The following is a 17,771-nucleotide window of genomic DNA, read 5'->3' as shown; positions in this document are numbered from 1 at the left end:
CAAACTGGTCCCCTTTAAATACCGGAGAGGATGTTACCTTCATATGTGACTCAAGGGAAGGAAACAACACTGACTGGGATTACTCATTCAGTAGGAATGGTTCTTTCTTTACCACCAACAGCATAGTATACAGATATAAATTATCAACTCTAAACATGGGAAATAGTGGTGAATATCAGTGTGTTGCTCATCAGAAGATCCATCCCTACAGGAGAGAATGTAATAAAGTCTCTCTAACTGTATCAGGTAAGTGATCAAAGTTTTACAGTCACAACGAGTTCAATGAAGCACTTTTATATTAACGAGACAGTTTGATTTCATAAACTTGATAAAGTGCTAATGTAATATAATGTTGTGATAATTAATAAATAAACGAGTATAAGATACAGTTGACGCTGTTATTGATCATGTCAAATAAAAAAAGAAAGATGGACAGTTAAGACAAAACATCCCATATTTTATCCCTATTGACAAATTATAAATTAGTTATTGATTAATAATTGATAAAACAAATGGATGAAACACATCAGAAGGTGGCGCCTCCTTCAGGTGAAAAGTACTCATTATTAAGTACTCACTCAGTGATTATTTTATTATTTATTACAGGGAGACTGACTTTGACATCTTCTCCTGTCTACAACTTTGTGTTAAATTAGAATTATGTTGAAACATAAATCCCTGATATTTTGTATCATTGTTCATTTAAAGTCACTGATTTAGTAAAGCAAAGAACTAAGTGTTCCACATAACTCCTGTGTCCTCCTTGTATGAAGGAGAATCAGTGACTCTTCACTGTAGACATGGAGACCAGAGAAAGGAGAAGAATGCTGACTTCTACAAAGACAAAACACTTATTAAGATGGACACAAACCATCAAAACACACATGAAATTACTATTTCTATGATGTCTGATGGGAGCTCTTACAAGTGCAGATTTAAAGGGAAATAATCTGAAATAGAATATTTGAAATGTAAGATTAGTTACTATGTTTAACGTTAAAAATGTTGACATTGTTTGCCCTGTGTGAGTCTCCTAATGATGTGTCTTCAGATGTGAATCCAGCAGCGTCTCTCACAGTGAGTCGTCACAGACTGCAGCACTTCAGGACACAGTCACTGTCACTGAGCTGTGAGGGGAAACTCTTCTGATATCAGACTGATTTCATTGAAATAAGTATCTACGTATCTAAGGCAATATATCCTGTGTGGTCATAACAGAACTGATTCAAATTCAAGGCAAAATCTCTTGAACTAAAGATGAAATTGTGATTTCAAATGAATCCAGCCTCATATATTCTGTGGTTGTGTTCAAAAACCGTAAGGAGAAGGGTAGGTGATTTACTTTATATAGTGAAAACTACCTTTGACAGTTGATGATTTTTGTTCTTCTTAACAAAGGCCTTCATGTCGTCTTTGTGACAGGGAAGCACGAGGAACCAGACGAGAGCTCAGTTTACTCGGATGGGAGGATTGCATCAGCTGCAGGTACAGTTAACGCCAACCCAGCTTCAACACAGTATTTAACAGGTGCTACCTGCTCTAGTTTAATACGTTCATACTGTCATAATGTCAACAATGTACACATCCTACATAGAAGCACAAAACAGCTTTGAGACCTTTTTAAATTGTTGGTATTTAAATTAGTTTTTTTTAAATTATGACAATATTATGTAGTCATTAAACAAACATTAGGAGGATGCCACATTTGAGTATTTTATATTAATCCATCAATATTCAATTGAAAATGTGTCTTGGAATTTTAGATAACAACGTGATGTATGCCCGGGTTCACCACCCACTGAAAAAAAGAGCAATGAAGGTAAATAAAGTCCACATCCATGTATTGACACCTTGGGATGTGAACACCTTTTTAAAGTTAGAAAACGGTTTCTTTGTCGTGGTTTGATTTTTGTTATTTGTTGTTTTGTGTTCTTCCACTTGCCCCCTCTCTTTTTGCTTTCCCTCTTCCTGGCAATAGGAAGGAATAGGAATAAAATTGGCCTCGACATTTTGCTAAAACGTATGCATTTAACATGCCTGCAACTCTTTGCCACGCTTCTTGTTTAGAATTGGCTTTATTGGACATGAATGTCTACACACACCTGGAATTGGCTCAGGTTACACGTTGCTCTCAACTGAGCATATACATATAACAAATATTAAAAATATTAAAAAAGACATTAAAGAAAACTCAACTGGCTGCAAAAAGAAGTCAGATATATACAATGTAAAGAAAAAAAGTGACCCTAGTGAACATGTATGAACATGAGTTTATAGTTTAAATCTCTAGTTTAAAGAGTTTCTGTAATCCAACATGGAGTTAATTTAGGAAATGATAGTCCATTCAGACTCAGATAAACCGGGGACTTTCAACCAGTGTGCCCTGAGCGATCATCAGGTGCATCGTGGCAAAATGTCCAAATTGACCTAATCGGTCAAAAAATTATTATTTAGTTGCTGTAAACCAACTGCAATTTTTGAGGTCTGGCCCAGTGATTGATTACTCTCCCGTGCCACTGGGTGGCAGTAGCGCAATAAGTACCGTGTTACTGTAATACAGTTTTTCTCTAATGCTAAAACACAAAAGCCAATCCTCTAAACCAAATGACCAGTTGTCTAAACACATTTACCAAATCTAGCCATCATTTTCCAATACCATAAACACATTTCACATGAAGACACAATTCACAAAACACAATCCTCCGTTCTCATAAATCTTAACACATTTTCCCTTGCTAAACACAACTTGCAAAAGAACTCTGCTCATATTCTCAAATGAAAGCTCATGTGATGCAAAATGCTTGCCACAGTCAGCAATATTTGAACACAATGAACACACCTGGCGTCATTCATTACACACAACGACTCAAAATTGAAGACACTTGTTGCTAATGCTGTGACCACATGAATAAAAGAAAGTTCAGAGTGCACAGTTTGCTGAAGATTCCGAACAAACACAATGGATGAAGGCAGAGTCAGGGGAAGAGGAATTCGAGTCAGAAGAGGAAGAAGAGCTGGCCATGGAAGAAGAGGAGCAGGCCAACGAGGAAGAGGAGGAGGCCAACAAGGGAGAGAAGAAGGTCCAGGAGGGAGAGCAAGACAACCTCGCACCATCATTACGAACGAGATGCGAGCAGTCATTGACCATGTCATTGTCCATGGCATGACTGGCTGAAGCAGGACTAAGAGTCCATTCCTCATCAGACTCCGGGAGATCAGAGACAAAGTCATTGCCGATAATGTCAACTTTGAGAGCATTGATGATCTCAGCTTGGCCACAATAGACCGAGTTCTCCGGCGCCAAAAGATGCGGAAGAAACAGGTCTATAGGGTTCCCTTTGAGCGCAACTCTGCGCGACACAAAGACCTTCGTTACGAGTATGTGCAAAAGTATACATCCATGTTGATATGCTTCAAGGCCTCCACCATCATCCCTGTTACCAAGAAGCCCAGGATCACAGGACTGAATGACTGCAGGCCCGTCGCCCTGACCTCTGCAGTCATGAAGTCCTTTGAACGGCTAGTCCTGTCCCACCTAAAGTCCCTCACCGACCCCCGTCACCACTGTGGACTCCTTCCGTTTCCTGGGCTCCATCATCAGCCAGGACCTCAAGTGGGAGCTGAACATCAGCTCCATCACCAAAAAGGCTCAGCAGAGGATGTTCTTCCTGAGGAAGTTGAAGAAATTCAACCTGCCGAAGTCAATGATTGTGCACTTCTACACGGCCAAAGAGCCATCACTGAGGTTCCTGGCCAACGGGGGGGTAATATTACTCTTTGTGCGGGGATGGGTTTGGAGGGGCTTGTCCGCCGGCATGCTGTCCTTTGGTCTTACAACACCCAACGTCTCCTCACCTTCCTAGAGGAGCTGAAAGACATCCTCCTGGACCGCCAACAACACCATCCTGGGCCCGTACATCACATTTATGTGATCATTTGGGACAATGTACGCTTCCACAGAACAAACCAAATCAGAGAGTGGTTCACCACCAACAGTAACCACTTTTTAAACGTCTGTCTGCCACCCTACTCCGCTTTCCTGAACCCTATAGAGGAGTTCTTCTCATCGTGGAGATGGAAGGTTTATGACAGACAACCATACACTAGAGAGAACCTCCTAAGGGCAATGGAGCTGGCCTGTGTTGACATCCCAGTGGAGGCCTTCCAAGGATGGATTTGCCATTCAAGGCCGTTTTTCCCGAGGTGCCTGGCAAGCAGAGGTGGGATCAAGTCACTGTTAGGCAAGTCACAAGCAAGTCTCAAGTCATTGCCCTCGAGTCCCGAGTCAAGTCGAGTCAAAGACGAAGCAAGTCCCAAGTCGAGTCACAAGTCACAGCCAACAAGTCTCAAGTCGAGTCACAAGTCGTACCATTTTAGTTTCGAGTCATTTCGAGTCCTTTTATTATAGTGGGGACGAGGAACCCTGGGTGATGGTGCGCTGCCTCACAGACCTAGACTACGAAGGGAAGGGTAATGGTGGATCGACTGTGACTGTGTTAGTACTGTAACGCTCACCCCAATGCTGCAGCGTAAATAAGGAGGCGATGACTGGCTTGCAACTCCGCTGCATTTATTTATATAAAACAACTCAACTTTGGTCACTGTTGGCCGTCACCACGCCGAACGAACACTTCCGCATACACGGCCCCCCAAAACTCGGGTTGTCTCGCGTAACTACAGCTGGTAACGGAGCATAACGTGAACACATGCAACATCTGCATAACTGATTAACTAATAACTTTAACTCAGCTCATTACACTACTTTAAAACGCACGTTGACATAATGTTGGCGAGCATTTCCATCGGAGTCTGAATCCGGGTTCAAAAATCCCGATTTTTGTAACCATGAACGAGCTGTCTCGTTGATACGGTCAAATGGACTGCAGTGATTGGATGTCGTGCAGGCAGCGCGCGCTCTCTGCATACAGGTGGCGCACATTTATTTTGACAGATGCAGATAAACAGAGCGGCGCGGTGGTGTGAAAATGTTTTCCCCCAGTTTTCATGGGAAGTAGCAAGTCTTCTCGAGTCAAAAGGCTCGAGTCCAAGTCAAGTCACGAGTCATCGGTATTCAAGTCCAAGTCGAGTTGCAAGTCTTTGTACGTTTTGTCGAGTCGAGTCTCAAGTCATCAAATTCATGACTCGAGTCTGACTCGAGTCCAAGTCACATGACTCGAGTCCACACCTCTGCTGGCAAGAGACAATATAGCCTGCGGCGTGGATGAGGTGATGTGGCCCGATGCAGCTCAGCGGCATGATGCCGCACAGTGATTGTGGTGTGTGTGGTGTGAATAAAGTAAATAAAAAAACTTCACACCCTGATCATGTTTTCAAGAGTATTGTGTGCAATAGATTCTGTCTTTGCATTGAGCTGTGTTACAGTATTGTACATGCAGAATTTACTATAGACTTATACTCTTCATATGAAACTCACAAATCTAAATGCCTAATCCTCTGCAGAGATCTAAGAAGATCCATTACTGTAAAGTTTCTAAAAATATGCATTGGCAGTTATGAAACAAAGAACCTTCTCAAAAATTGAGCATTGTGTTTTCAATTGTTTTGCTGTAGTGTGTAATGATGTGTATAATGTTTACATTTTTGAAAGCTTCGAGCTGCTCTTTTGGTGTGAAAGTTTGAGTTTTGAAGTGGGAAGGTGTGGTTGTGTTTATGTAGCTTTAGAAAAGGGTGTTGTGTTTAGACATTGGGGAACATGGAGGAAACGTTTGTGAAATGTGTTTTAGCATTTGAGAAAAACTGTAAAACAAAAAGAGAAATAACACCAACAGCAGTGGAGAAATACTTGAAAAAATAATTGCAGACCTCTAACCCAGATGAAGAGGTGACTGTGAGTCAGAAGAATAAAAGAATTGTGATTCCAAGGCGATACAGCAGAAGTTCTCTTTTGTTTGGATTCCCTTTCACCGGGACATCCATCCGCGCCAACACTGTGATGCCAAATTGAAAACTAAAAACGGAGAGACAGAGAGATGTTGAGATGCTTAGTGTGCATTCCGTCAGTTTATGCCAGGATATCGGCTTGAGTTCATTCAAACACTGCGTGAGGATCAACACATAGAAACTTGGAATAAAATCTTCATCATTTATGTTGTATTACACCACAATGTGTCATTTTTTAACTTTTTGGTGCAAAAAAAGTTGAAATCACTTAAATAAACCAATTAGAGGACATCAGGTGTGTACAGATTGAAAAGCCTTGCCAACCAATGAGTTTCTGACAACACACAAAATAAGAAAAGACGCCTGATACTAAAAGTGTGATAAAATAGTATTTATTTCACAGACAAATACAAGGAAAGGAAAAAAAAAACAGCTTATACTGATATTTGTCATACACGTTAAGGGAAACATATATAATGTACATATGAGAATGGATGCCTGAGTGTAATTTGAGCTTTAAAAACAAAAAACAAAAGGCTCCATCTTTCATCACATACTGCGGAGGGACATAGAAAAACCGAGAATACCACAAAATTATCCACAAAACATAGAAAACAAAACAATAAAAATGGAAATTCATGATAACACACCATGCAGACAGAAAACAAATCCCTTTGAGCCATGAATACAGGGGGAAATCCCCCACAAAGCTGCACATGGCTCAAACTTCAGTCTGATGGAGGGGTTATAAGATATGTGACTAAAAACTGTATCATTAGAAATAACATTTTCTAAATGTATTTCTCACTTTTTATTTTGTTCCGATTGGAAAGATACAAACTTTGTTACCGGTGAAACCCAGCAAAAAATGATTGGTGACTTAATATACGAGGTAATATAGTGATTTAAAAAAACAAAAAAAGACCTCCATTACTGGCCAATCCATTAACAATTTTATAATCCAGTTTAAAAAGCAAATTACACGAATAATTTGACTCTTACACTTTGCCCGTACACTTGTGGTACAGTAACGGATAATTAAATTATCAACTGAATTTTGTTGACTTTTTTCTGTTTAGATTACTTGTACAAAGCCATTTTAACATAATTTTTCACTTAAATAAAAAACATAATTTGTCTAATGGGCTTCACAATTTGATTTTATACAATATAATGATATTCAAAATTACAATCAACAGCTAATTTGTCTAATAACACAATGTCTGTAAAACCATGCCTTATCATATTTCTTTAAACATACAAACATATCTTATAACAACATACATGAAATCATTTTTTAAAAGCCCGGAACCATGCATAATATAAGGAGCAAGCTTTTAATAACATACAGTTGTCGAACTGGAAAAGGTTTCATGCACAGCGTGTTTCTGATAAAACCAGCCTTTCAATCAATCAAATAGTTGATGACAAGACAGTTTGGATCCACAGAACATGATCAGATCTATGATCCATTAAATGATTTACAAAACGTTGTCGCAAACCGTGATGGAAAAAAACACATCCTGCAAGTCAGTCTTATATTTAAGTAACAACATATTGACTTATTTTGAGAAGCATCCCAACAAGACATGAAAAGTACATGAAAAGTATATTTATTGTTGAGATACTTTGAGAAAAGTTTTTCATTTTAATGAAAGACCAGATTTATTTTATTCAGGTAAATTCGAAGGCCGGCCTTTCACAACCACCAGACAGACGACACAGAGAAAACCGCATTTGTCGCAGCGAGCAGTAGAGCCCCTCACTTCCATCAGCTGGTTAACAGAACTAAACCTCTCGCAGTGAGGACTAGACCCCAGAGAGCGGCCATTTTTCTCCAGCTGTTGGGATGCGACACACGAGGGTTCATACCAAAGACCTGAGAGAGAAGGCTGGCACGCCTCCTGGTGCCCACCTGGGCCCCTCTGCTGTTCAATGTGCTGCTGTACAGTTTGTCCCCAGGCCGTGTCCGTTGTGATTAAGTGGAGGCTGGGAGCAGTGACCGTGTAAACGCACCCACCCTGAAAGGAACCCATGACAAAGCTTTCCCAGCTAGGAAACAGCCACGGGGTCAGTGACACTCTGAACTTACTCCAGCTGGCCTTATTTTATCATCCAACTGAAACGGCTTCTTTTTAAACCTTCCTACCGTAAATCTACACGCTATTATAGATAGACCTCTGATATCTAGTAGGAATATGCCTCTCATTGCCGCGTTAACGTATCCCTCCACTCCTCCAATAACACCAGAACATCGCTGGGAGCTGTTGTCACGTTAAAAAGAGCTAGTGGAGACTTCCGTGGTGCATCAGTGGCTCAGAGCGGAGAATCAATGTCAAGTCAATCAAAAAAAAAATTGTCATTCAAGTGCCAAATATATGCAGCCTTTTCTCAGTTCTATATCAGTATAATTTCAAAGAAAAAAGATCCCCCGATCAATTAATATTGGTAACAATAGTTCAATAAAGCTATAGTCCTACTGTGGACACAAACATGTCTGTAAATGACTATTAAAGCTCCCTGCATTTATGTGCGGACCACAAAGGTAAAGGCGCTGCTGTGACATCAGTGTGGGTTTTGGTTCCAAAGAGACTCCCTACAAGGAGGAAACCTTCGGTTGTAGCAAAATGACGCTTTAAAATGTTGCGTGTATGTGTGTAAACTTTATTTAATAATACTGAAATAATTGGATGACACACTGAGAGTAGGGGTTGTTTGGATTTTAGACAGATGTGCTGAACATCTAAAGCTTAGTATACTCTTGCTAATTCAGTATCAAAGTAATGTCATAATGCCGGTGTGAAAGACCCGTATCCCTCTCTGCTTCCATGTGGTACTTTCACACACATTCAGTAACAGTGGATGGATACTGATGTATGACAAAAGACAGAAGAACACCTGTACTAAAGATGTCAAGTCAGGCAAAACATGTATATCATGGAACATAAAATCACTTGTTGTAATGAAATAATGACTCACACTGGACCGTATGCTCCATGTCGAGCTCCTCAGGTCAGCAGCCGCCTCATCAGCTGAGACCATTAATGCCCATAGTTTCTGCTTTGGCATCAGATGCACACACTCACACAGAGACTGGCAGTTAAGCTTCCTTCACAGCATTGAGTCAGTCAGTCGGTGAAATAACGGACATGAATCTTAAGAAGAATAAAGCGTGTGTGAAAAACAAAACCTTTCCCTTTCCACCAACCTCTGCACTTCCTGTTTGTACGTGTTCATTAAAAGTTCAAGAAATGTTGCTCCTCTCCAAAATAGGGGCAGGAGTCGGCCCACCTGAAGCAGCGTGTGTTGTGAGTGAACTCAAACGTCCTGATGCATTGTCACTCCTGCAGTGAGGATCAACCTACAGTGCACATACATAACAGACTAGGGTCTGTATTCATTGTCCGCATGCACAGTGCAAAGAGTCTGCTGATGCATTATGTGTAGTGCTGCTTGATGTGACCGTTGAATATGTCCAAACCACAGTAAGGTTTTTGACTCTGTGAATTCACTGTTCTGCACAGCGTTCCCCGCATGGGGTTCATCCCTGCTCTGGATCCTGGCGGCACCGTGGCAGAGGCATTCTGGTTAATGTTGCTGAATACGGACGGTCTGCTTGCTGCAGCCCTAGAACGGGCTGAAAGGGACACTTGAAATCTACCCGAGGAGAAGAAGAGAGATATGGGGAGGTGAGGGGAGGGTGGAGGAGAGCGAACATAAAATAAGTCGATGGGTAAAAGCAGTTGCAGGACTGGAAACTTAAAAAAAAAAACTAATTAAGTGCTGCCTTAAAATTACAGTACGGAGAAGTATGAGGATACTTATAATCAGTGTGTGTGAGGCGTATAATCACATGTTGTCTGAATGTTGTTTATAGCAGCACTTTCAACCAGCTCATGATGTTTTGAAAGATCTTTGCCGCGGAGGCTAGTCGCATCCAGAAGTCTAAAACTATATGTTCAAAAAGCTAAACTAAGAACATAAACCGCCATGTGTGCGGCAATCATGAGAACTCCACATATTCACAAGCCAAACTCACTCTGACACAAATAGGAAGAAAAAAGAATGATCGTCTCACATTAGATTGGCACAGACTTCATCTTGACCATCGAATTGAGTTCTTGTTTGGTCACATGATCATGCCGCCTCTGTCTCACCCTGTAAATATAAAAAATATGTTTTAAATTCCATGCTTTGCATAAAAAAATGTGTGGCCAGCGGATGTGGGATGTTTGTGTGTGTTTGTGTGTCTTACCACACAACAAAGATGAGGGAAAGGATGATGGTGAGGATGACCACTGTGAGCATAACCAGTAGAATCACCAAACCCAAACTACCTTCATCCTCAGGATGTACAGAATCTAAATGTGAAGACAAAAAGCACAACCATGGGGGGGTCAACACAACGAGCACACACACGCAGAAAGAGAGAGAGCTGAAAAAGGGGAACTACATAGCCTTATGTGTGTGTGTGTGTGTGTGTGTCTTTGATTTAATTCCTCCCTAGCCAGAAGTTCATTTTAAATGTACTAGTACAGCTTTCAGACAAGGATGCACTTATCCCACCGAGTGGGGGAAACTACTCTGGTTCACACTCACAAACAAGAGCCGACGAAGCAATAACAAGAAGGAAAAAAAAGCATGGACACATTGTGAATGACACACACACACACACACACACACGCGGTTCACTGCAGACCAGCATAAATCAGACATCATCACATTCCGCTTCCACTATATTATGTCTCCTTACTGTGCAGGTGCCCAAAATACACCTTACAAATGCATACTAATATAGTATATAAATATAGTATATTTTTTGCCCATATCCATGTGAGCTACTCTTTTCTCCACTTTTCTTTCAGGGAGACACTTAATACCCCTGCAGGTACAATTTAACGTCCCACAACCGACCTTTGATCAACTGGACTTGTGTTCCACCTCAAAATGAGATGATGAATGCTTCATTCTGTGATATAATGACACAGGTTTTACTTCCTTTCTGGAAGCCTATGACCACAGCAGTAGTAAACACTTTGAGCAGCAGCAGGAACAACTGGGTATAAATAAGAAAAAGGAAAGTCTTGACAGTAATTGTACTTGTGTTTACTTACAAGGTAAACACACACACACACACACACACACACACACACACAGACACACAGTATTGGTGTTACACTGGAATACAATCACTGATACATCTGTTGAAATTCCAAAACGCAGCAGCCCGGGTTTGAATCTGACCCACAAACCTCCCCCCTCCCCCTGCCCCCCCGAGCTGCCAGATAAAGGCAGAAGAGCCCCCCCAAATAACTTGATGAAATAGGAATAACGTGACTTACTGTGTGACTTTGCGGTTGATGTTTCCGGTTTGGTACCAAATGGGAACAAATAGTCTGTAAAGGTTTCTTCTGGAGGTTCAGTTGTGGAGGAGACTGCTAACAAAACACACACACACACACACACACGTTTAAGGAATGTATTCTAGTTAGTAACAACAAAAAGTACAGTACAGATTATTTTATGGATTCATCTTTTGTTTTATTATTTAATGAATTGTAAAACCCCAGAAAATAGTTCATATGACCGAGTCATGGAAGGTGACAGTTGTATTGAGTCTCATTGTGACGTTGGTCCATTATGTGGTCCTCTCTCAGTGGAGGACTTTTGTCCATGCTTGATGCTTTTTAATGTGCTTTTAAATCTTTGCTGACCTTCCCAAGGCCTGACCAGAAGCAGGGGACTCCATTCACTCCACTTGGTGTCAGAGTTAAACTCGTCTCTGGCTTGGATCTGAACTTGGTGGAGGTGACCAGCCAGGGCGTCCGTTATGACGACGTGACTATCCGAGGTGAAAACCTGTTTGATGGAGAAAGAGAAGGGATTAACATGAGATAACCTCTCCATCTGATACACACCAGATCTTATTGTCCTTTTCTTCTAAATTACTATGAGCAATTAATTACCTAACCACCATATTACAATATTAGATTGGCTTAAGAATAAATGACTATCTTTCAAAGATGCAGTAGCATAGAGGGTTTTAAAAAACACAACTTCAAAAACAGGCATCATCCTGTCCCATTTTTTTTATAAACAAAGCCCTATTTTGGCATTATGCTTTGTCACCAACCATACAAAAGTGAATAAATGTGCATGACATTTAGCTTTAATTGCTTATACAACTGTCTTTAATACAACCTGTATACACAAGTTGAATCCAGACTGCACCGAGATGAAGCTTACTGACCTCTGACCAGTACACGGAGCCCTGTGGCCTGTATCTGATGTGAAATATGAGGAGGAAAGCATCATCCAGCGGCCAGGAGACAGGGTAGTCCCATGAAACGAGCAGTCTCCTCGGGTGGCCCTCTAGGGGCTCCACCACCAGAGACTCTGGAGGGTTTGGTTGCACTGCAAACAGGACACAGAGAGAAAAAAAATTGGGGTAAATAAACATATTGTTTAGCTTCTTTGAAGCTGGGATTCCTGTTGTGTATCCCTGTATTGTTGGAGGCGTGCATAAAGGATGTGTCTCTGAAGTGTGGACCACAAGCCGGAATGGAAAAACATTCTTAAAACAACCTTTTCCTGTGTGTGTGTGTGTTTTAATATATTCTTACATTGGTTGATTAACTTAACGCTGTGAAGCGTTGTCTCAGACCCCAGGGCGTTGGTTTCTGTGAGGTTCAAGGTGTGCATGGTCTGCCAGAAGGAAAGATTATTCACATCGCAGTGCTTGCGGGCCACGTTCAGCACACATGGCTGCAGATCATGACGCCCCCTTTAAAGGAAACCGAGACAAAACAAGGCGTTGCGTGACTCGCGTGTGCCGAAAAGCTGCAGGAAACACTGCAAGCTTGAGTCGGGTGAAAAGTCTCCGCGGAGTGAAGAGATGCTTGGGATGCCACTTCATTCAAAACCTGAGAACTGTGGCACATGCATTGCATTAGCTTCTTTACTGTCGCCCTTTGAGGGAACTCGCTCTCACCTGAAGGAGGCGGTGTACTCGGCTGGCAGGAAGGTCCTCACCTGCTCAGTCCAGGAGCAGCGAACATGCGTGTGATTGGGAACTCGGCAGGAAACATTCAGCTTCCCAGGGGGGTCTGGGAGGAGGGAGTCGGACGGTTTATTGTCAGCACAGAGCGAGTATGTTTTTTTGCAAAGTGCTCCTATTAAATGTCTTCAGGTCTTAAATGGCATCCTTATCGTGAACCAAAAATATTTCAGGGGAGGCTTGGCCAGTGCTTTGGAAAAAGTTCACGTCCTTAGTGAAAAGGAAGTCCCCTTAAGGGTGCCGCTTCCTGTTCCAGACAGTTACAGGAAGTTGAGGGCTTTTGTCTATGCATTGGTCGGTTTCCTCTGAGCACCGGTAGCTGTTCCGATCATCGCCACTTAGAATAACCCGCCTTGTCGGAGCCAAAAACGCCGCCATGAATCTACTGTTGAGAAGAAACTCATTCATTAAGAAAAAAGGGGAGGGGGAGAAACATCATTTGTGATATGATAGAGATGTTGATAGGATTAGGCTGAGGCAAACTAAGAGAGACGAGATTGTACGAGAAAGATTACATTAAGCTTTTATGCTGACTCATCCAAAAGACTGAACTCAACCGGGAAGAACGGGGGTGCTGCCTAAAACACGTAAAAGGCTGCACTCCCATGGCGAGAGACAAAGCATGTCAGTATTGAACGTATTGTACATGTGTTACGTTGTTCATTCTGTACACATGGCATCTATTGAGGTCTGTCCATCGCAGGAGAGGGCTCCTCTCTGCCTCTCCCCGAGGTTTCTTCCCTTCTTTCTCCCAATCAAAGGTTTGTTATATTTCTCGGGGGAGTTTTTCCTGTGCCGATGTGAGGGTTTGGGACAGAGGATGTGTACAGACCGTAAAGCCCTCTGAGGCCAAATTTGTAAGTTGCGATTTTGGGCTATGCAAAATGAAATGAATTGAAAGCTGTTAAAAGTGTAGCAACTCCCAAATGAGGCGCCGCGCAGCCTGGACGAGTCACAACACGACGGCACTCACATCCCAGCCGCAGTCTGACGGAGTGGAGGAGGAGCCCCCGGCTGTCGTGGCAGCTGTAGTTGCCTTGCGCCGAGTGGTCGGCGTGCAGCAGCAGCAGGGTCCCGTCGGAGGTCACTTGGTGCCACGGCAGCACTGCGCCGTGGTCGAGGCGCCACGTCACAGGCATCCTGGTCCGGAACACAGAAAGCTCCAGTTATTAAGCCTAAACGAGGACTGAGCTCTTTAAAACAATCACTTCCCAAAGACGGGGCCCTCCATTGGGTCGGTAGATCGTGAGATCATTCTGTTATTTAACATTTGATCCTGCACTACACCTTTGAGCCACATGAGGGAGCCTGGATGTTCGTGTTCTTATTATTTCACAGCTTACATATTATGACTTTCAACTGACCTCTCTAAATGCAGTTGTTTGGAAATAACATGTTTTTCAATGAACACACACATAATATAAAGTTGTGATCTATCAAAATATATCTCTTCTGAGTAGCTGTTTCACCGGTTTGAGACAATAAAGTGATAATGTTAAAAGTTAAAATCATCAGGAACGTTCATTTAGAACAAATCTATATTTTTTGAATATATATTTTTATTAAAAACCATTAATATAATATTATTATCCTAAACCTGCTTTTCACAAACGGTGTACAGCACAGGAGAACAACCATCAGGCTCCTTCAACTGCAGGCGGTGTGTTTACTGATTTGCTGACAGTACAACATCTTATATGTGTGTTGCGTTTACTGACTCTTGCAGACTATTTTATGATATTGCTCCTGTTGAATAATTGGAATGTAATAATAATCATAAAAGGAAAGAAAACAGATAAAGTGAAATATTTCAAGCTTCTATTATTGCTAGAAATATCTCCTGCACAATAGAAACAAAACCTTGATCTAGACAGGAAATAGTTCTCTTTCCTCACCTGACTTGGGACTTCCCGCATGCCAGTGTCACATTTGACTGCATGTGCCCGTACTGCACGGCTGACACTGCGAACAGGAACATCACAGAAAACGTTAGATCGCACACACTGCAAATACCACGCAGAAATACCATGTCCACATTGTGCGTATCAATGTGATTTAAGGGCCACCATTCACAGTCCACTCCACAGTATCTCAATAACATGACCGTACAAGGTCTGGGAGCCTGCGACGCCTGGCCGGGGGGTGGTGGGTTTGGCACCACGTATAAAGCTTCTCAAGGGTTTTATTTTTCTGACGCTCTATCATCCTCATCACGAATTAGACAATAGCTGTATGAGCAGATCCACTTTAGTATCTATCTCTTTAGCCATGATAGTCAGAGAAGCAGCGTGGCATTAAAGCTGTGTTTAAAGTCCATGGCGCAGGCACTCAGGGTGTCTCCCGCTCCGGGGCTCCTTACAATCTGAGTCCAAAGTCAGGCACAAGGGTTTAAAGTGGTCAATACGGAATTAAACCAAATAAGTGTCATCTCTGATTTTCTTTGAAAAGCCAAGGGAGCCCGCACCTGGAGCGTGCCTATTTAAATGTCGCATTCGGTAAACCTGAAAGGAGAGAGAGCCGAGGGGAGCGTAGAAGGAGCCTCGGCCACGTGAACGCCTCCCTGCCCCCCAGTGCACATGTTGCTGCTGATTGGAGGCCCCTGCATGCACTGGGAACGGATCTGTCTGCTTATCGTGTTATCTGAATGACGTGGATGTTAAAGAGTAGGAAAATACTGTGCCGGAGACTTTAAACCCAGGCTTTGTTTGGTCGGCTGCTGAAAGATAGTGTATCAACAATGCTTTGGAGCAATGGTTCTCAAATGAAGGCACGTGTATGGACTCCAGGGGAGACGTGAGATTTACAAAATAAAAAATGAAATAAAAATTGCATCCATTCAAAAATCCTTTGGTGGTACGTTCATAAACTTCCTCAAAACCCAGATTGCCCCCCATACCAGGATGCTTTGACTGAACCTTCATTACCCTTCAATCACTGCTACCATGACAAGGGGCAACTCACCCAATATTCTGTGTTGTTTTAGTGTTAACAGTTTAAGAAACCATATACTGATGGCACAGCGCTATGTATTACATTTTCTTTTCAATCAAAAAGGCGTTGGACTGCTTAGAGGGTAATAAATATTATGAGTTCGCTGAATGTGGGATGAGAGCAAAGCAAGTGACCTTTTTAGTTTGGACTATTACATGCGTGAATGTATCTGAAAATATGAATCAAAGAACAAGTTGCCGGGTCAAAAGGCGTCAGTTTCAGCGCTTCTTTGAATCTTCACAGATTACTTTCAGCAGCTGCTGAGGCGCAGCAGGTTTGAACTAAATAGTAAGCGCAGTGTACGCCTGAGCAAATATCTTGTGGTGACTGCAGTAATTGACACAGCTGATACTCTCTCTCAGAGTGTGTGTGCATGTTTGGCTTGGCTCTGTGATGTGACAAGCTGGAATTTACAGTAGAAAAACATCACTTTGACAGTGGCCACGCATGCACCTTCATTAATTCTCAACCTCAATCACTCAGGCATGCTCACTCCCTGCTGGCCTCTGCTTGCTCGGTAATAATCAATTGTCCCGGCTTTGCCTTTTGTTTTTTTCCTTAATTTTTTGACACAAACCCCCTTTAAAGTCAGAAATAATTCCCTATTGGGAGTTTAGAAAAACTGCCGTCGTTGACGGTATAGGGATCAGGCCAGGAAGCCTTATGGGAATGTTATCATTGAATATCATGCGTTTGTAAAAACACTGTGCCCTTCAGGGGACAACTATCGTACATTTAATTGGACATAAACGCAAGTTACTGATGGCCTTGTCAATGTTTGGTTTTCACTCAATGGCCTCCTGTTTGCTTTAGGGAAACAAGACAGCGGGGAAGGGTTGAGGGGGGGGGGGGGGGGGGAACAATGGGCGCCACAGAATTTGCGGCTATATTCATGTTTCAGAGTGGGGGGGGGGCAGAAGAAAGGTGGACAATGACTTCTATTGTGTTTCTTTTTTTTTGCAAATGGCAGACTGTTCATTCTGCTGCAATGTCTGTGGGAAACAATTAGTCATATACCGGACAATGTATGGTTAATAAATCTGAGAAACCAAAACATTGGTTATTTATAGTGCTCTGTGAACAAAGCTGTGTGATAAGATACATGTAGACATCACAGCCAGAGAGGAAAAGAGCGATAGAGGAGTAGCAACAAGAGACCAGAAACGCACCAACACAACTTGTGCCCAAGAGAGGAGCTGTGTCTGTTAGGAGGGTTTTGGAAAATCCGATGTATGAAAACAATTTATTGCAAAGTCTCTTGGTCCGCTGGTATTACCTCTGGTGGCAACACTAGCAGCCAACAAGCTAACTCGCTGGTTCTTTTTGGGGTCAATGAATTAATGTGTTTAATTGGAAAAGCAATACCAACACATACCATGATACTGTCAGGATCCTTCTTAATACCGTGATTTGGATATTTGGCCATACCGTGCAGCCCTATGTGACAGTCAGGGCTCTTTCATCCCTACGTGGGAACCTTACACAAGCTTAAAAGACTGTGTCATCCGAACCCTGCTTTCTCCTTTGATCTGTCTGAATTTCTAACACAACTCTATGCCATCTCCCCATCCATTCTGCTACTCTGTAACTTTAACATACACTCATCTGACCCACAACCTCTTCAGAACTCCTGGACATCCTCTTCAACTACATCACCCAACATGTCGACTTTCCCACCCATAAAAAAGGACACACACCTCCGGCATTACCAATATAACCAGCATCAACCTCACCATCTGTGACTACCAGGCTAGCACCTTAGACATCCCCGCCCCTTGTTTCAAGCAGAATCCTACCATAACATTTTGGAACAATCAAGTCC

At 42.3% G+C, this 17,771-nt stretch overlaps 1 protein-coding gene and 1 long non-coding RNA gene across 3 annotated transcripts in view; one reads left to right on the top strand and one right to left on the bottom strand.

Annotated features, from left to right (window-relative positions):
• On the top strand, window positions 1-1,819 carry LOC119226851 (uncharacterized). Its single transcript, XR_009942696.1, has 3 exons — window positions 1-246; window positions 1,423-1,485; window positions 1,764-1,819. It is a non-coding gene; the product is annotated as an uncharacterized LOC119226851 (long non-coding RNA).
• A 4,458-nt stretch (window positions 1,820-6,277) lies between these two features.
• The window catches only part of il11ra (interleukin 11 receptor subunit alpha), a 35,984-nt gene continuing 24,490 nt past the window's right edge, over window positions 6,278-17,771 (bottom strand). The window contains exons 3-12 of one of the 2 annotated variants that reach the window (XM_037484836.2): window positions 14,854-14,920; window positions 13,932-14,098; window positions 12,893-13,007; window positions 12,525-12,685; window positions 12,152-12,315; window positions 11,616-11,760; window positions 11,244-11,339; window positions 10,157-10,262; window positions 9,980-10,059; window positions 6,278-9,558 (exon numbers count right to left, since the gene is read on the bottom strand). In XM_037484836.2, the coding sequence (XP_037340733.1) occupies window positions 9,981-10,059; window positions 10,157-10,262; window positions 11,244-11,339; window positions 11,616-11,760; window positions 12,152-12,315; window positions 12,525-12,685; window positions 12,893-13,007; window positions 13,932-14,098; window positions 14,854-14,920 (1,100 nt within the window). In that variant the 3' untranslated portion in view covers window positions 6,278-9,558; window position 9,980. The remainder of the gene's footprint in view (window positions 9,559-9,979; window positions 10,060-10,156; window positions 10,263-11,243; window positions 11,340-11,615; window positions 11,761-12,151; window positions 12,316-12,524; window positions 12,686-12,892; window positions 13,008-13,931; window positions 14,099-14,853; window positions 14,921-17,771) is intronic. The other variant, XM_037484837.2, reaches the window with a different exon arrangement.

Source organism: Pungitius pungitius, chromosome 18 (assembly GCF_949316345.1).
Source record: "Pungitius pungitius chromosome 18, fPunPun2.1, whole genome shotgun sequence".
Classification (NCBI taxonomy): domain Eukaryota; kingdom Metazoa; phylum Chordata; class Actinopteri; order Perciformes; family Gasterosteidae; genus Pungitius; species Pungitius pungitius.
Note: the sequence above shows the minus strand (reverse complement) of the source record. Positions and strands in the feature narration are given on the sequence as shown.